Source organism: Platalea leucorodia (genome assembly GCF_965183815.1).
Source record: "Platalea leucorodia genome assembly, chromosome: 2".
Lineage (NCBI taxonomy): Eukaryota > Metazoa > Chordata > Aves > Pelecaniformes > Threskiornithidae > Platalea > Platalea leucorodia.
Window position 1 is genome coordinate 3,710,561 of NC_138824.1, and position 19,990 is coordinate 3,730,550.

General features: G+C 41.7%; 1 protein-coding gene across 1 annotated transcript in view; it reads left to right on the forward strand.

The window, feature by feature from the left end:
• The first annotated feature begins 334 nt into the window (after positions 1-334).
• The window catches only part of ACER3 (alkaline ceramidase 3), a 62,698-nt gene continuing 43,042 nt past the window's right edge, over positions 335-19,990 (forward strand). The window contains exon 1 of the mRNA XM_082335728.1: positions 335-465. Coding sequence (XP_082191854.1) covers positions 363-465 — 103 coding nt within the window. The 5' untranslated portion in view covers positions 335-362. The remainder of the gene's footprint in view (positions 466-19,990) is intronic.

Genomic DNA, 19,990 nt, shown 5'->3' on the forward strand with positions numbered 1-19,990 from the left:
TCCACAGGGGCGTCCCGCGGGCCCTCTGAGCCAAACGTGCCCCCAGCCGGTCTCCCCCCCCCGACTTTCCCTAAATCTGCCTTTTTCACCTCAACATTTTTCTCCCCTCCGAGTTTCCCCCCTCAGACGAGCGCGACGCCGCTCGGCCTGGCCCGGCCTTCCCGCGCCCGCAGGCCGCAGCCCGTCGCCATGGCAACCCCCGGGCCCTGCTCCCGCCATGGCGGCTCCTCCCCCGGCCGGGCGGGCCCAGCGCCGGCCCCCGCCCGCCGCCGCCGCCGCCGCGCTCCGGGCCCGGCGCCCTTCTCCCTTCTCCCTCCTCCCCCTTCGCCTTTCTCCGCTCTGGCCTGAAGCGGGGTTCCGCGATGGCTCCGGCCGCTGACCGGGAGGGCTACTGGGGCCCGCCGACCTCCACCTTGGAGTGGTGCGAGGAGAACTACGCCGTCTCCTACTACATCGCCGAGTTCTGTGAGTGGCCGCCCCGGCCCCGGCGTCCCGCCGCCGCCTCGGTCACCCCCCTCCCAGCCCTCCGTGCCTTCACCCCACTGACTAGGCCCCACGGCAGGGGAATCCCCCCTCCTCCACGGCCCCTCTTTCCTGAGGGGGGCAAATGGCGGGGTGACGGGGCCCCTGCCCCTCAGCCAGCCCCGGCGGGTGGAAACGGCTATTTTCCTGTCCCCTTCCCCTCCAAATCCCTGTCTTAAAGTGGTGTAGCCCCCTCTCTCCCCGTGCCCCAGGCTGTTATTTGGGCCCCCCGCTCCCAAGTCTGTCCCTTTGGCCTGCGTCCGAAGCGATGGTGGGGCAGGAGGTGGGTGTCCAGGGGCTTGGGGAGGCATCAAGGGGATGGCTGAGGTGGGGTGGCCGGGTGAGATGGGTCTCAAGGGGTTTGGCGCTGGAGTAGGAGTGGTTGTGTGGCTGAAGAGGGGAGTTTTCACTGAAATCGTGCTCCGGGCGCCATGCTGTAAAGCCGTGCGGGTCTGCAGCTCTGCTCCCCTTGAGAGGAGATGGGAGCATCTGCTCAGCCACGGATGGTCAAACCATGTGGAGCTGTTCAGGGAGAGAGAAGGTATCTTTGTACGGAAGAGACATCTTCATCCAGGAGAGACACCTTCGCCCAGCTGGGCTTTGGTGGGTCTTGACCATCATCAGGTTGCTCTGTTGCAGGTGGTGGGAGTTACAATAGCTCCATGGCTCATTCTGTTGCAGGTGGTTGTCTTTAGGATAGCTTGGAACAACAGCAAGAGAGCAGGCCGTTGTTTTGACCTCAAAACTCTGTTATTCAGAGGCAGCCAGGAATTTAGATACATTCAGCATCATTTTACGGAAAGAAGAAGGTGCTTCAACTGCAGGGTCATGCAGCAGGTGCTTGAGAAGGGAGTATATTGTGGTAGCTGGTAAAGAATCATGCCTTCTGTCACTGGTGTTTTGCTGAAAAATCAAATATTCTCGTGTCCTGGGCAGTGACTTTAAAGGGTGTAGTAGTTGTAGTTACGTGCTGCCATCTGAGAGATGCCCTGTCCTACAAAAAGCTTTCACACGTATAAGATAGGCGGCTGCTTTTGAAGTGTTAAGACCCTAGGAAAATAACACTGAAGTGAACAGGCTCACCTACCCTGAAGTGCTTGGAGTGGGCAATCTGAGGAGGCTTTTCGCATAGCTGGGATGCTTCAGCAGCACTTGGGAAGAGCTTGGCACGCAGGAGATGGAAGGTTCTGGGCGTCCATGCCAGGCTGTGAGTCCTGGTTACAAACACTGACATGGGTGAAGGACCAAAATGAATAGTTGTGAAAGAGGTTTCAGAGTGTGGGAATGGGAAGGAGTACAGGATCTGAATAACAGTAGCATAGGCAGCAGAGAAACTCAGAGGAAAAAGGAAGTTGGTGTGCAGATTTATGGCTGAGAAGAGGCAGGCCGGCTGAAGAGGGAACAAAAGTACTCTTAAAACGGGACAAACTTGAGAGTTTTTAAATAGAACGATACCTTTGCAGGGCGCGTATTTTTGTGTTTTCCTCGTGGTAAAAGTAATTTGTGAGATAATCCTCATAGGGAAGAGGAAGCTCTGTTGCTTCACCCATGTAAAAATAAATTTGACTAGCATGTAAATTTTTGAAATAATCCCCGTATTGTTCGGCTTGTGGACCGATGCTTTTCATCGCTTCTAGATTTTGCAGGAGAAGGAAGATGAGGATGAAATTAATGGTGGGAGGTGGAAACGTGTGTGTTCTGAAGAAAAAGGGACTAATTATAGAAGGTCTGGTCCCTCCTTATGATTTTCAGTGTTTGGGACCGCAGTTTGTTCGTCTGTCAGTTGCGCTGAAAAAAATGTGCATAAGGGCTGTGCTGTAAATTAAAACATGTAAATGGTCCAAGTTTAAAAAGCAAAACAGTAAATAAGCCCACTTTATTTTAGGGTTAGCTTAACAGTAGATAATTTCAGTAGAGATGTCAATATGGTTTAGATTTTCTTTAGCGTTAATTCTGTAACTGCACTTTAAGGGTCAGAGGAAAAAATCATTTTTTTTTTTTTTTTTTTTTTTTGAGGATATGAACCCACTGCATTTAACTCTTAGCCAGCAAAAGCTGGTTGGCAACGTATCTTTAATAAAACAACGAAGGGGTCTTTCCCAGCTTTCTCTAAAATACTTAATGTGACGCTAATTACTTTGGAATATCAGAGAGATGTTACCCTGAAAGCTAGTTGCTTCAGCTGAGAGTGTATTCGGGGTCTGTGTGGCCCAGCGGTCTTCCGTCAGTTGCTGTGCTTTTATGGCCTCCTTACTCTATCAAAAATTCAAATTCAGAGAGCAAACAAACCAGAAAGTACAGAAATATCTTTCTCATCTCTCTCTCTGAGTCCTCATTGTGGTAATTTGTGACGTTGCTGATACTGTTTTTAAAACTCATGTATAGCCTGTATTATTTTAAGTGTTACCTTACAGAAGAGTGAAAATCGGCTTCTGATTTCTCGCTGTTTTGGTGCCACTCAGTTAAGCTGATGGTATAGTTAAAAATTTTGCATTAAATGCTTGTTGTAAATAATTTATAAGAAACTATTGGAGGCCCAAAGCTTGAAGGATACTGGCAGGTCCAAATCAAATATTATGTTTTCCTTAGGTTGCAGGCTGAAGAGCCAAACTGAAAGTTTGTTGTGCAAATTACCTCTTTGTGCCATTTAGCAATTTGTTTTTAATATGCTAATTTTAGTACAAATTGCTACATTGTGTTCCAGAAGCCCACATGCATTCTTTGCCATTCACTCCTTAAAGAACTAGTGTAAATTATGGCAGCTAATCAGCTGTACATATTCAGAGATGTGAAGGTGAGGTAAGGTGTTTTTGTAGCACTTCGTATTTGCATTCTCTTGATGTACCCCAAACACAATGACCTGAATTCAAAGATCCCTTTTTTTAATAATGAAAAATGCTTTTTCTTGCCTTTTGGAGTTTGCACCTAGCCAGTTTTCCTCCCTCGTGGAGGTGGATGACTAACTGCTCTACGTCATTCTGTGGAGTATTAAACCAATTGAAATGGAAAAACAGTTGAAAAGATTTATTTTGCCAGCTTAACTATGTTAAGCCCTACAATGACTCTCATATCCCTCACTGATCAAATATATTGTATGGTGTAGTAATTCCTTCTTCAGGGTTTCTCAGGAGTTTTGGCTTCACTCCTGTGTGCTAGAGGGCAAGCAGTAGAGATGCGTTTTTTGTTTTTTTGTTTTTTTTTTTTAACTAATCTTTTCTGGCTCCCAGTGCTTGTATGCTGAATTATCCAACCTTTTGTACACCAACTTAGGCAAAATAATAATAATAAAGGAAAAAAACAGCATCCTCCCACCCAAGCAAACAGAACAAGGTCAAATGTAAGTGCTATTGTTTAACGCTAAGTGCTTAAACATTACAGCTTACTCCTTATTTTAGCAGGGTTGATGTTTCAGGCCAGTTTAGCCCACATAGTGTTCAGTTTTGGGGGTGTTTTGATGTGAATGTCTGGATGACAAGCGCCTTACCCTTCTTGCATTCACTATTATCCCTGTAAGAAGGATTTATCTTGTAGAATATGAAGAGCAGATATAACTAATCTTTGTAGATTTCCTTTGTTGAAAACGTGGAGAGTAGTATCAATTTTAAAAAATACTTAAAAGTCAAAGGAGCCCTGTGTGGTACCCGAGGGTTTATAATTCTCCATCAGAAGAATCATGGGGGCGAATTTGTTGTTGTTATCAACTCAGCGCTGTGTTTCAGTTTGGATCAAACTTAGTGATGTTTCCAGGTATGTGGAATATTGCCTTGAGCTATCGTTGTCCGTGAGTAACGTGCATCATCTACAACATGACTGCTTTTGCGATAGTATATCCTTATGTTGGCATTTACAGCAGCAAGCATCTGGAATATACCTTCGGGCTTCTCAAGGAATTGGTGAAATCGTTTCTTCCTTGGCTTCTGATCCTGTCTCAGTATGTTCTGCTACCTTCATATATGAAAAGAATTTTTTTTTTTATTAGCAGAGTTAAATCTATTGCTTTTTGTTTTCATTGGAGAACTGGTAAACAAATATTTGTAACTGTGCTTTCTTTATGAGACCCTTATTTAGGGAAAAAAAAAATAAAAGATAATCTGCCTGTGGTTCTAGCCACTTTTGCTGCTCTTCTTTAAATTCTTCCTATTTTTGCTTCAGACAACAGATAAGAGATTGAGATAAGATGACTTGTTACCGGTGTCGTTAGATGTGAGATATCTTATTAACGCGTAGACTGCCATCCAAGCATTCTCTTCATTGTGAGCAGTGACACAAAAATACTGTGGTTTTTTCAGTTTTGCTCAAAAAAGACAGCTGGCAAAGATGTACAGATCTCTGTTTTGCATAGAGATCGTTACTTTGGAACTTAACAACTTGCAAAATTTACTTAAAGTTAGAATAATGTCATTAATACTGAATTTTGACTGCCACATATGTACTGTCACCTGTTCCTCCTGGGCGTCCTGCTGTATTTTGCCTTTTGCCAGAGGCATCGGAAAGCAGCCAGAGGCCCAACAGGGCTGGGTACTATCCATGTGAGTTAAAAAATAAAATAAAGCCAACTGTGGCTTCAAGAGCTCTGTCTGTTCTTTCAGTAGTAAAGTGGCAGGTGAAGGAAGAATCATCAGGATTAATTGGGTATGATCAGCCCAACTGCCTGGCTGCGGCTGAATTATTTAAAGACATCGTGCCACAGATGAGTTCTAAAGTGCGATTTAAGAGAAGACGATGTCACAGCCTCACAGGCTCTAAGACTGAAAGGGATTTGAGTGTGTAACTTTAATGACCTAATTGCAGGAAGCCACATCACAGGTTTCCTCTTTGAATTTGTCAGGCTCCTTGAGGGAGCTGGCTCAACTTAGGGGGTAGTACTGACAAAAAGCTAAAGGGAACATTAAACTAATTGATGGTGGCTGTAAAGTCAAGTGGAGCGTACAGAACAGCGCTCAGGTGTGGGATGCTTTTTACGCTGAACTCTTCTAGCTTGCTTTTTGTGCTGTGGACAAAAAGAAGTTGCAAGAGGGGTTCCTTCAAAGAATAATATAGTGGAAGTAAACTCCTAAGCCAGACGGATGGTCTCTGCTGTCCTGCTTTCTTATTTCTTTAATGATTTTAAGTGATTTTGAGTCTGTGGCAAATACTGTTGCGTTAATTTATTTCCCTTCTGAGGCTGTAAGTGTATATACTTGACTTAAGCCTGAAGATAATCTTGTGGCACTGTTTTGTTGCATTTTGCCACAATTAATGATTTATATATTTTTTTAAATTCTTCCTCTTTTTTTCTCTCTCCGCTACTTTCTAATCCATGAGGCAACTCCGCCTTTCATCTCATGACAGCTTAATTTTCTGTTTTCCCAAGAGCTTTCATTGAAGAGACAGGGTCAAAGGCTTTCGGAAAGTCTACATTTGTCCCATCAACAGTTCTCATTTACCCATCACATTATGGGTATGCTTAAAACTTGATGGATGCTGTGGTAATGGACCACATGTGTGTTTTTTCTACTAATACTTCTGTAGTTATTAAGTGACAATAAAACTCTTAAATATGGTTTAACAAAGTGTTTGGTTATTCTGTAATTAGTGCTTCATATTCAGTATTTTTACAGCTGGCAATTGGACATCTGCCACTCCAAATGGTAACAGAGCAGTGGCATTTGTACAATTTAATTTTGCTTATGTGCAAACTAAGGCAGACAGGTTTATGAACTGCATGATACAAATTTGCAGAATATATATTTGTAGCTAGAAATAGGAAGATTAATGTAAAATAAATTACGGTAAAGGAACGCTGCTGACTTTTAAATGCCTTTAAATGAGCCTTTAGTCACAGATACAAACGACTGCTGTCATAATTGAAAGACAAAAATGTCTTTAGTCTGGGGTTTGCTGTGTGTTTTTGTCTGTGTGCGTGAAACTGCTATTCATGTAATGCATTTTCCATATTTGCGGGAGCCTTTCACAGATCAGTGGGGAAGATGTCTTTTAAACAAAAGAAAGATTTAATAATGGCTGCAAAAATGTTCGAAGGAACTCCGGGAGTTGTCTCCAGTCCCAACAGCTCAGCAGTATATGGTGATTCTGTCTTGCAACGCACGCAAGTGCTAGCACCCTTGACTGTTTCTCTGACTATCTCAAAAGGCTGAAGAGGGTCACAGAAAGGTGCATGGATCGTGAAAAGGTTAAGAAAACGGGGAGAGTTCTTTTAATTCAAAATATGTATCAAAAAATGAAATTTATAATGCCAGAAGGGAACCCACTTACAAGTGGTTATCAGGGAAAAGCTACCTACCTTTGATAGCTTTGAGTTTTCTAGGTGTGGGGCTCTACACCTGCCTCATTAATGACAGCCATTTCTCAGTCCATTAGCAGAGAAGCTGAGCTGCTGCATGAATTAAAGGTGCCTGGTTATTCTGTGCCTGTGGAAGTACTACAAGGAAGGAAGGTGTCAGGAAGAGAGAAATTTCTAGAGGATGTTACAACTCAAAAAAACCCAGAGCAGCACTGTTTCAGTGTCGATCTTTTACCATTAATTGATCTGAATATCCCCATATAGGCAAGGTCTGGGTAGAGTCCCAGTGATTTTGCTGGGCACCGTTTGGATTTAAGGTTTCAGGCACAGACCCTTTTGTGCACTTGAAAATGCAACTGTAAAATACTTAGGGTTTTTGTGCTAGCTCAAAAACCCGAAGTGTCTGACCAGGATTTTTTTTTCTATCTGTTTTTAAAAATTAATTTCCTTGAAGAAACATGCTGCATATGCACGGTGATCAGTGACTGAAAAACTGACATTTTCTACGTGATCAGTGCAGTCGGCATCTGCAGGATCATTATCTCCTTTACAGCAAGGTCCATCGACCTCGGGCAGAGCAGGTACTTCAGCGTGTCTGGGGTTTGGGAGGCCGAAGTAGCCCTCTCTGTCAGTCCCGGCGGGGAGATGCCCCCCCCCCCCCCCCCCGCCTTACGAGGTTCCTCTCCAGTTTTTTGCCTTTCCAGCAACTGGTGACTCAGCCTGCCTCCACGTTGCAGAGCTTTCCTGAGGGAAATTCCAGCCTTTATTTCAAAATTGAGATTTGTGTGCAGCAGCGTATCCGTTTCCCAGCTGTGTCCTGCGGCTTTATTTTATTTTATTTGGTTTTGCATTATTCCTTGGTTCCTTTGGACTTGTTTTCAGAATCCAGCGTCCTTGGAGTGACCCAGGAATGATGTGTGCGGGGTGTATGTCTCTTACAGGATCTCCAGCTGGCTTTGTGACCAAGAGGGTATTCTCCCTTGCGGCCTAGTCCAGGCAATGTTGCCCTAATTCTCCTCTCTAACCAGAGGAGCTGGAGAAGGGGACAAGAGTGTGGGCTGGTTCAGCTGGACAAGGTTCAGGACGTTAGTTTAAGACTTGACTTTGAGGAGAAGGCAAGGCTCGGTCTTCTTTAGGCAGGAAAGCAGACAAGCAGGATTAGAAAAAGATGTGGTGTTGGGGGAGAGCTGAATATCTGCCTCTGCCTAACAGCACGAGGTGAGTGAAGCCAGGACAGTGTCCGTAACTCACAGTAGCCATGCCTCTCCCTCCGTTTCTTCCTTTGCATCTGCTTTTCTGTGAGTCATGGGTGTATGGCACAGGACACCAGAGTATGTTTTGCACAAATTCCAACTAGTAGGATTTCAAGGTATCGACTTTATGGTCATAAAACATGACCCTGGAAGCGCTCTGATTTATACAGTGCTTTAATGAACTCATTATTTGCAGCGGTAGCTCAAGATGCTATGGCCCCGTAGGCTGGATTTTTAGTAATCGCTAATTCCAGTTGGATAAGGATTTTCATTTGGACAAGATCCAGCATCTAGGAATCAGACGCAGTATTAGATCAAAGGAGAAGTCCTGTAGAGCTGTGTAGCATAGTTGAGCGTTAAAAATAGTCTGGACACTGACAATCTTGGGACAGAGTATTTCTGTATCGGGTCTGTCATTTGTTCATCGGGTTTTCTTCATCTTCCCTGGTCAACACTGTTTGTTTGTTCAGGCAGAGATCTGCTTCCCAACTGGAAAGCACGCTGCTGTGATCCCTTCTAATGAGTGTTTTGACCTTACAATGAGGAAACCTAGGGATACCTGAAAAATTACTTACATGTCTTTGAGAAATAGGATCTGCAGATCTGGCTGTCTCTGAAATTTAATGGGTCACCTACAACAGGAAGCTAAAATGACCCGAAGAACTGATTTTATTGTCACAGAGCGGAATTCACATTTCTTCTAGGTAAAATGGGTGTGTTTTTCCTCTACAAGTATTTAACAAGGTTTGCTGTGGAAGAAAGGGTATGTCCGTGTGATTCGCATTATAGACCCGATTGCTCTTGGAGGGAGTTTCCAGTGCTCTCCGCCTGCCAGCTCCAGCGCTGGCCCCGGACTGCAGCAGGCAAGCTGCAGAGCCTGCTCTGGGGGTTGTTACGCTCAGGAGAGCTGCAAGGTGTATTTCTACAAATACTCCCTGCATTCCTCCCGCAGGATACAGATTTTTTTTCAGGTTTTAAATCTTGTAGACTTAAGAAAAAAAAAAATACAAAATATATAAACTCAGAGTTGCTCCAGGTGATACTTTGCTCATGAATGAAAACTGATGCCTTTATCTTTTTTTTTTTTTTTTCCCCTTCAGGTTTTTCTTTTTTTCTCCAAATCCTTTTCACAGTTGTCGAAATGGCCCATATAAGCAGAGAGCTAACTGTATGCAGCGTGCTGACCAGTGCATGAGTAAACAGACTGGAAAATTGGAGAAGCCAAACATTTTTCTTTATTTTTTCAATTTAATACCAGAAATTTAGAAAGAAGGTTGGCAATGCACTTTTGTTCATAGCACCCTGTACCTGCAGAGCTGACTTCTGCAAATAGATACAGTTTAATGCCATCTCCATAAAGCTGCAGCTAGCAGCAGCAGTGTGGAAGTTCATGGTTTTCTTTACAAGTAGCAGAGTGAAAAGCAGATGAGCGTTGCTGGTTTGTATCGCTTGTGCCTCTTCCGAGCTGGTGAGTGCAGTCTTTAATAAAGAATCAGCTCAATTGAATTGTGGAGATGCCTTGGAAAACAGCAGAGAAGTGCACGGTGGTAGTGAAATCATACAGCAGATGTTGTTTTCGTTCACTTAAACAAACTGCTATGGCTTTGTGATCTGTGATATCACAGTCGCTTTTCACTCAGAGGTCTGAGGTTTGGTGGCTGTTAAATTTTTCAAGGCCCAAGTTTTATCTTCCCATGAGGCCCCTCAGAGTATAGTCTTCAGCACAGTGTCTAACATCAGCACAGTACTCGAATGCTAAAACTCTTGACCCCATCCCAATTTAATTTTTCTTTTCTTTTTTTTCTTTCTCTGTTCTAGGCTGCAGAGAAATATTTAAAAGCTATTTCCTTTCCTTAAACACATTCCCTTCCAAGCTCTTCAGTTCTTTTTCCTGCCTTTAAACTCTTCCATGCTGATTTCCACACGGCTTTTGTATTATTTTTTTCTTTCTGCTTTTATTGTACTTTTTCTACATTTCTCTCAAACCTGTTCTCTGAAAGTTTTCCTCTGCCAGTCTTTGGCCCACCATTTGTGCTGGGAACTTGGTTGATTTTGTGTACAGTTTTCGACTGTTTCATATCATTATTCGGTAAAACTGGCTTCTGCCCGAGTGCTTGCCACCCACCTTATGAACTGTTATTGTGTAGGTACTATATCGAGTTATATTTATAACAAAAAGACAGTGTTCAAAGCTTGAACCTTCAATGCGTTGTATGGCTCTTCCTGTATTTGATTTAGATTGTGAGATACTTAAGATTTGATCTTGCTGTCTTTGTGGAGAAGCAGCTTCATTTTCCCTCTAGATAAATGGCTTTTGCCAAGGTTTGTGGGTGGATAGGCAACTGCCAATTTTTTTCTTTTCATTTTTCAAGCAAGAACAAGAAAGTTGTCTTGAAATGACAATTGGGCAATGACTAAAAAGTAGAGTTGGAGTTAGAAGTTGTGGACCAGGAGTGCCAGCCTTCGAGTCTTGGGTTAGTGAATTGATGGGGTACTGTTGAAAGTTCTTGCCAGAGGTTGTCATCTTAACTGGAAAAGGTCATGAAGACTTTAGAGAAAAGAAGTGGCTACCTAAAAGAGAGAAAGTTGGGTATTTAGGAGTGAAAAAGAAGAGTCTGAGTCATTTCTGAGATCAGGTACCTTTCTTTTATCACATGTTCCAGGTAAAATTAGGATTTTTTTATTTAAGGCAGTCCTGCAAAAAAAGGTAGGTAGTTACAGATGGAATTTTCTGTTAGTACTGCTGGTAAGAGAGAGAATGTCACCATCAGTGTTTGAATGGTTGCTGTATATCTGAATCAGGCTGTGGTTGCTGACTAGTTTAATTATCTCCACGTGCTCTGTTTTACATTTGTCGTATAGCATCTCACCTTTAATTTCCTACCATTCAAGTGGGGCAAAATGCAAAAGAATGGCATGAGTCATTAGTAGGAGAGACATTAATCGTTCTGGACACCCAGGGGAAATCCACACTGATAGCAAGAAAAGGAGGAAAGCAAGAGGATTTGGATTTCAAAGAAAGGCTACTCAAACTAAAGCTACAAATATCTATAAAAAAGCACTGACACACATTATTCTCTGCCATCCACCATCCAGTGAGCATATTGAGCTCCCCAAATGCTTAGCGCTCATATCTCACTGCACAGTGCCTGCAAGAGTCCTACAGAGCCTCTGGGATAATGCGCAGCATATTGTGCCTCACGTTGGTATCTCCATTTGTGCTGAGAGCCGACAGATGCTGGGCTGGATGTACTCCGGTAGCTCAAAACTGTCAGCTGCCAAAAGCTGTGCTTCCTCTTCTGGACAGACCCTTAGGTTTAGAGGAGTTGGTGCAGGCACTGAACACGAAGCCAGGATGCTGACACCCGCATAGAAAAAGAAAGGTGAGCTGGAAGGAGTTAAGTATGATGAAAATTAAATGGACGGTTGCTATAATATCATATTGGTCACTGCTTAGTTTTAGCGGCGGCTGAAGAGTAAGCTTCCCCACCTTGATTGTTTCCTTCCAGTTTGGCATCACCAGCATGTCTTAAAATAACATTTAAAATACGTTTTATTTTGTTTTCCAGTAAAGGGTATAATAGCAGCAAATCTGCCCTTCAGCAACGAGCTTAATGCATGTAATATTCTAACTTTACATCATCTCAGCCTAATCTCTTTAGACTTTGATTGCATTTTCCAGCTGTAAGCACTTGCTTTCGGTGAGCTTTCTAGATTGATATTTCAAATGATCTGACTATGACAACTGTTTTTACTTTAAATTTACTTGCAAAATCCTTCAAGGTGTGTTTCAAAGTAATTGGTCTGCTTGCTATCATCTTAGGTGCATAGTTATCAGGGAAATGATGCTTTCTTTTTCATGAGGCTTCCCATACTCTAGGAAAGCAACATTAAAATCTGACAAGATGGCTTATCAGCTAATTGTAATGCGTGTTTTTCCCTTGTAGTCCAGTTAATTGTGGATATCTTGGACTGGGAATAAAATGTCCTGTAAAGGAGCTGCGTACCGTCATATTTGTCCAGGCTGCTTCCTGCAGCCACAAAAAATGGCCAAGGATAGATTCTAGCACTTTTGTTACATCTTTAAATACTGTTACTTTTTGTGTAATAGTCCCTTCAAAACCCATTTATTAACATTTCAGAATGCCCTGCACTTGTGCCAGGCCTAGGTGTGGTAGACATAGTTAGAGCCACAGTAAGATAATGAGCAAAACTGGCTTCAGAAGTGAGGAATGCGGCTTTTTGATTTAGCTGTTGTAGCTATCTTTATTCTGGCCTGTCACCTCAGAATATTTCCCTTGCAATTGCTTTCATAATTATCTGCTAAACTGCACAGTCGGTCCTCCACATTTTGTAATGTGACCTATTAACCCTCTTCTGAGGAACAGCATCTTGTGCAGACCTTGAACTTGACTCATGAAAGGCTGGAAGACAGATCCCTCTGAAAAATAAAAAAAATCAGTCATCCTTCCTCAAAAAAAAAAAACAAACCACCCCAAAAAAACCAAAAAAGAAAAAAAAAACCAAAGAACAACCCAAACCCAAAAAACCCCCAAAAAACCAATCCAAGTTCTGGTTCTTTAGACACTTTTTCTTCATTTGGGATAGTCTTTAAGAATTCCAGGAGGAGGAGGACTCCATTACGCTAAACGTTATAAGAATTGGTAACAAAAATGTTGTTTCTGGAAAGCACCCCATTCTTACTCTGATGTACTTTCTACTTTGAAGCTTTGTTTACGAGATGTGTTGTGGAATGAACCCATTCATTTTTATTGTGGCAGGTAAGGATGGTCTAGTGGCTAGAGGAACACTTCGGTGTTTGAAAGTCCTGGCTTCAGTTTTATGCAGGTTTTTTTGTGACTCGGGCACCCTCTTCTTCTGAGGATATTGAGGATAAATATGCAGAAGACTGGGGTTGCTCAGACACTGCAGTAATGGAGACTAAATAGGTAAGCAATATGTTTTAGATTTGAGGGGGAAGAGCAAAAACTTCTTAGCCCAGCAATGAATGTTTCACCAAGTTTAAATCTGCATTATGAACACAAATGTTGGATTTCTGGGATTGCAAGGGTATCAGTTTCCTACGCAGAAACGTGGAGCTTTAAAAGTGGATTTGTGTAGTATTAGCTTTCACTCATTTATTTTTCGTATAATATACCTAAGAAGCAAGGTCAGCGTTAGTACAATCTCCTGTTAGGTTCTAATTTTCTAGTGTCTTCACTACACAGTAGCCAAGCACTTTGCAGAGAGGTGAGGGTAAAGAAAAGGATAGCTTAATTGTAACCTTGGGCAATTCAGAAGCAGTTTAATAATAAGTGCTTTAGTAAGACGTGCATACCAAAGAGAGCCTTGTGCATTAGAAAATACACCCACGCTTTACACGTTTGAACTGAGCTTTTCTGTGTGTACTTCGTTAGTCAGGAGTGTCGAGAGCTTTTTCTTCTAATTACCTTTTGATTGTTTTGAAGAACACAAATGTAACACAAAATACTGTGATCAGAGTAAAAACAGCTACAAAAATATTAGCTGAACTAGGATGATGAATGCCAAGGGAATGAATTCTGCAGCTGGCATATAAAGTGTGTAAGGTCATAAATCGGAACGTATCACTTGACACAGCATGTTGGAACCGCTCGTAAATGAGCACTGGGAATAAAAATCAAATTGTGTTGTTAATAATTAATTTTTTTTTTCTAAAATTACCTCATTACCCCTCCCCAATCCAGTAAATCACTGAAATGGTTTACCTCTTCAGAAGGATATCGGCGTACATTTACATATCCTGGAGAAATGGAGGCCCAGCAAGGGAGAAGCAGCCTAGAGGACGTAGCAGCACTGCCCTGCACGCTGACTTTAAACACTAAAACCTCCCAGCTGGTCACCAGCTCTGCAGCAGCAGTGCTGCCTTTAGTTTTTTTGGCCTCGTCCCAGCACTTTGACTTACTGGAAGCAGCGCTCTGGTGCGGCTGGGGCCGAGACGCGTGCGACGGGAACGCGGTGTGCTCACGCTGGTGGTATGCGTCCCTGTTGGTGCTGGCGTTGAGGAGGAGGCTGCGTTCCTGCCTCCTTGGCTTCCTTGCTTTGCCCACGGTGGAATGTTTTCTTCGTGTCTCTTGCAGCGTGTTGCCCACTCTTGTTTGAAACTGTTCCAGGATTCGTGGCTGCTTTTGGGAGATGCTGCTGCTGCCAAATAAACATGATTTGTAGATGTTCTACCTAAACTTCCCTTTTCCTTGTTTTAGTCTGTTAGTGCTGATCAGAATGCTGCTCCTTACTAATATAAATTTTTTTTTTTTTTTTTTTTTTTTTTTTTTTCCAATCCTTGCCCCATGTAAATCTGTTGGCTTTGACGTTGCTTTCATGTAGCTGCTGCCTGGCCAACATTTAGGTAGCTGTTCTTCTTTTTTTAATATCTTTCTTTTCCTTTGTGGTACTCCTGGTTGCTGTATCTGACCCCTCCCTCTCATCTATCCCTTACAGTTTTTCTCATAATAGTATGCCAGCATCTATACAGAGCTAGATTAATGCAGCATTCCTTTGTAATGTGCTCACTTTATCACTTTTTTTACAGTGTTTTATCTACCTTTTAATTTTATGATTCCTGTGATCTATATGAACTTTCTCTTTAGATTTCTGATTTTATTTCAAATACGTAGGGAGATCTAATAGTCCCTCTAATAACCCATTAGTTTGAAGTGTTATTTATCTGTACCCATTTTTATAGTTCTTCAGGAAGCTTGCATACATAGCTTATACAGTTCAGTAATTGCTTCACTATTTGTTTCCTTCAGTATTTTTCCAGTGTTTTTATTAGAAATGTGGTGGCTAATACAAGTCGCAGGTGAATTGCTGAAGTTGCAACTTCAGTTAATGTCCAGGTAAACAAAATCAAGGCTTGCTTAGTATTTGGAAAGCAGAATTACAGGAGGTAAGAAATGAATCTTGTCGCTTAAAAATGAACACTCTGAACACCGCCCGCCCCCAATTTTTATTTTTTTTTTTTTTATTTTTAAGTCGGGGTTGGTCCTGTGCTCCAGCCTGGAGCAAGGCTGTGTTGTGTTTCCCTGAGTAACAGGAAGTTTATATTGATCCTTCACGGACATTAGCAAGCAGGGAGTTCAGTAATTACATATTGGCAAAATTCCCGTCGGGATGACTCGGTTTTGTCCCCTTGAGGTCCTTCTGAAATATCAAATGGAGAGAGGAGTTTTCATTTCCTGACGCTCTGAAGTGCAGTTATTGTAGACTTTGAAGTGGAAGATATTAAAAATGGCTGGTGGAAGTGAAAATCTAATTGCAATCCTGCCCTCCTGGTGATAAGCTGTAAGCGAAAACAGCGCAAGATTGGAGTTAGTGGCCAAAACAGCTGAATCTGTGTAGTTGGGCCTTCTGCACAGTCATGAAATGCCCGTATTTTGAAACGTCAGTGCTACGAACCTCCTCTGGGCTCTGGCTTAGTTATTATTGACTGATAATATGTAGCGCATACTGTATGGAACCTTGTTGGATTTTATTCAGATTAATTCCTCTGCTGACACTTACAAGGCTGCGATAGGTGAGCTACGAAGTACTTGTATCTTAGCAAGGACTCCCATATTAGATTTGAATGAGTTTCTTATTCATATAAGGAAATACTCTAGATTCCTCCTTAGTCTTTAAGCTGGTAGGCTACCTACTCCTCCAGTTCAAATCTGATTTCCAAACACCTTTTTGTCTTTCATTGTTTCACCTTATCTGGTGCTGCTGGGCCACAGGACTACCCTTCTCACGCCTTTCTTTCGCTGTTATTCTCTGTGTGTGTTCGTCTTTGGTTTCATATCCCTAGAGATCCTTCCAAGAGAAGACTCTGTTTAAAAGAGAGGGTACCTAACGGTAGATGGTTATGCTCTCAAATGTGCCTGAATTGCATTGCCTCGCAATTTTTTTACATTTGGTAAACCCTCTGATAATGAGCTGTAGTTTGCACCAGAGCTGCTTGAGATGATTCCAGAAACAAAAGCCATAAGACAGAATTCCTTGTATCTGAAAGCAGCTAGAAGGATGATTCAAGTTCTGCATGATGCCATCCGACAGGCTTTGTTTTTTATAATTATTTTTATTTTCTTCATGCAGTGATGGAAAAAGAAAAAGCTACATGATCCAGGAAATGCACTAAAATTGACTGTGCAGAGCACCACGATATCCAGGCAATGAAATGGATGTTTTCAGCCTCAAAATCTTGTTTGCTTGCTTGCTTGCTTGTTTGTTTTACTTAAAGAGACACTTTGACTTTATTGCAACCTAGGTATCTGTTTTAGAAAATAGCAGCCACTTTCCTTTCTCCTGTTTCACAGTGAGGTACAGTTGTCCTTAAGGGGAGGCTGAAAGCCTGTAATTAATGTCATGTTTGTTAGTCCTGATTTTAAATGAGCTTTTTATGCATAGTCAACTTCTTTAACTGCAAAAATTTTCTTCTTTGCTCTCCGAGAGTAACATCTATTTCTGTTGGGTTTGAGTCTTGTAGAAACCATAGCAGAGTGAAAAATCTTCAATTGTTTGACAGAGACAGAAAGAGCATTTTAACATTTGAAAAGATCCTTGCGGTTGGTAAATCTTGCCATCAGTTCTGTGTACAAACATAGGAGAAAGGATCTCTTAACACTGTGTCAATCACATTGGTCACCTTGTCAAAAGCTGAAGCTGATAAGTTTTACTTCGTTTTTATAATAGCCCTTTTCCTCCCTCTCTGAAAACATCACCTGTATTCTGACGCCCAGTGTTGTGTTCCTGATGTTTTTACATCCTGCATATTATTTCTTTGTGACCATGTTCTGTTACAGCTTGACTTATTTACAGCTTTACTTGTTTTATCCTTTAGACTCCTCATCCAAATTGATTGTAGAAATGACTTTCTCCTGTAGAATTAACTACATACTTGGGGAAATGGAAACTTTAGGAAAGTAAGGTACTCCCCAACTGTACCAAGCTGTCTGTATTACAGTAAGCAGTATATTGTGCCCGTGTTTGCCTGTAAATACTATTTCCTCTAAGTTTATATTTTTTGATTTTGAGGTGGTCAGTCTTTGTACAGGTCTTTGTGCATTTATGATAATACACGTATTTTTTAGGACCTGAGGATGACACTGAATGTGCATGCATCATAAAAAAGACTTGTCAGGTTTTGCTGCTGTATTTATAGAACAGGGTGCAGATGTGGTTTAACACTCATACAGCTGTCCTTCCCATAGACAGAGGCCTGTTGAAATGATGTTTTGCATAAATTTGATTTTGTTCTGGTACCATATGGCATTCTCTCAATGAATAAAACAGTATTTTGAAACAATGGTTTGCATGAAATCAGTCTTGAAAGACTTTTATGAAAATTTGTAAGGTCAGTCACACAGTCTGCATTTATCATGATTAGACATTAATTTAGCACTTTACCTAGCACCATGTATAGTATTTGTGGACGTGGTCTGCTTTACTACTGTGATAGGCCACCACATCACGTAAGCTCGCTTTTGAGCTTACTGAGCTTCACCCTGAAAGGAGGTAGGTTCATCACGCTGCCCATTTCTGTTGGGAAGCAGTTGTAAGCATCACCTTTTCAGTGGGAAGCTTTCCTCTTTATTCTAGCCCACATTTATTTAGGGTTAGTTTATATCTATTTATTCTTTTTGTCAGTATTATCCTTTAGTTCAAACAGCTCTCTTTCATCCTTGGCATTTACCCATGGTGTATTCACAGAGCGCGGTTTTATTCCATCCAGCCGTTGTTTTGTTAGGCTAGGTGAGCTAAGCAATTTTGGTCCCTTCTGGTGCTGTAAGCTCCCGTTCATCACTCCCATCTGAGTGATGCTTCTCTGCACCTGATGTGCTTTCTCTTTTCTTTTATTGATAACTAGAGAACAGTGTGTTCTACTACTGGCTTCCATGAAAACATTACTATTTTCCCTGCCTCTACTGGAAATAAATTTTGGGGGTTTGGTGCCTACAGCGATGCCTTATGGTCAGTCACCATGCGATCTTAATTCACTTTTCTGCCTCTTCAGATAGATTAATCCTACATTTGGAAAAAAGATTCATATTCACATTGAAAGGCATGTTGTTGGCCATCATATTTAATCCCATTCCTGTCACTTCAGTCTGTGAGTTCATTCATTTCTTCCTCTGATAATCTAGTCCTCCTTTCTGTTGACAGACATGCTGAAGATAAAATGCTGAGAAGCAGTCTTTGGTGACTAAATTAAAATTAGATCACTCCCTGGACCAGTGTTCAAGGAATCCAGTACTGAAATAGAAGAATGCTGTACAGAGTTAAGCCCAGGTCCATCCACGTGCATTCATCTAATTTCTGATATATTGTATTTCTTCCAGGCATAACCAATAATCTCTTCTTTAATTATTTTGCATACCTTCTGCCTTGTGCCTTAGTTGCAAATTCGCCAATCTCTGGTTTTCCCAAGGAGGTCTGCTGCATTATTTTTTTCCTTTTTTGTAAAAAAAAAAAAAAAAAAAAAAAAAAAAGAACATCTGGTGAAAAAGAATAGGTTTCTTGACAGTTTAACTTTTTTCCCATTTCCAACTTCCATATCTGTTTCCTCCAAAACTTGTTTCACTTCCTTGTTTGTTAATTAACTTGAGAGTTATGGGTCTGTAGTTGTGTCACCTTTTTCTTCTTTCCTGGTATTGTTCGCTAATCTCTGTGCATATCCCACTGCTGTTTTTTGACGGAATTAGTAAAAATCCCTTTTTTGTAAGGTTTTATAATTTATAAGTTATTCTTTGCGAGGGTAATCCTGTAAAGACTAGTTAGACTTTTGTGAAATATGCACTCCTAGGGTCCGTGGGTTTGAAAGGCGCCTTGTAGTTTTTATTCTTGAAAGAAGTAATTTTGCTAGCAGCATGCCAGAGGACTTCATTGTTCCTCTGCCTTCATTTCCCTTCTGAAAAAATTTGAACAACTTTCAATAAGTATGTTTTGCAAGTAGGCTTGCCTAATCCATGCTATAAATGTTCTGAATATATGGGCCAAAAAGTGCAGAGAAGGAGTGGCAGGAATTTACAGCCAGATTAGGTCTACGGTATTTCCTCTCTCAGCAAGATGATCCTAGATTAAACGCTCATAAATTTTCAGTAATTTAACATAATTATAGCTCTGCAGGAAGTGTTGAAACCTTTGCTTTCCTACAGAAGAATCTCTTTTCTGCATTCTTACGTCCATCTGAAGTTTGTTATCCTACTGCAACTCTCTTCTAAAGTCATGTGCCTTCCTAGTTGCGGATAAACATCATGGTATTTCTTTTGTTCAGCATTTTCATATTTGAATTTTTGCCAGGTTTTTGCCAGTTTCATAATGAAGTGACTTTGAACAGTGGTATTTATAAATGTCTAATAACTTCTCTCGGAAACCGGCGTAGTTGAGAACTGCGTTAGAAACCAGAAGATTCGCTATCCAGGCTACATGGCCTTTACTCTGCTTTTCGAGGCTGGATGACGTCTTTGCATGATTTGCGGGAGGACGTGGTGATGGTCACTATACCGCACAATACTGAGTTGTAGTGGATTTCTTCCAAACCTGGTCTCCACTGAAAGTGAATCACTGCCTATTGCAACACTGGGGGAATGTGGTAAAAGGTTAATGATTCCCTGAAGAATTTAAGCATGAAAAGAGGCTTCTGTATTGGTATAAACTTGTATGGTTTTGCAGAGCTGTTTTGATTTCGGCTGGCCTTCTTTTACATGGAGGAGCTTACTACGGAGCTGACTAGAAGAGTAACATCTCTGGCACATCTCTGTTTTGATTGTTATAACTTGGTGAAATTCATGGTTCTGCAGGGGATGATGTTAAATCAATAAGGAAGTGATTTAAAAGGTCTGATAAAAATCAGATGTAATTTTTATCTGGTCAAGAAGACTGTCTCAAACTGAGATCTGAGTCTGCTTTGTGAGAA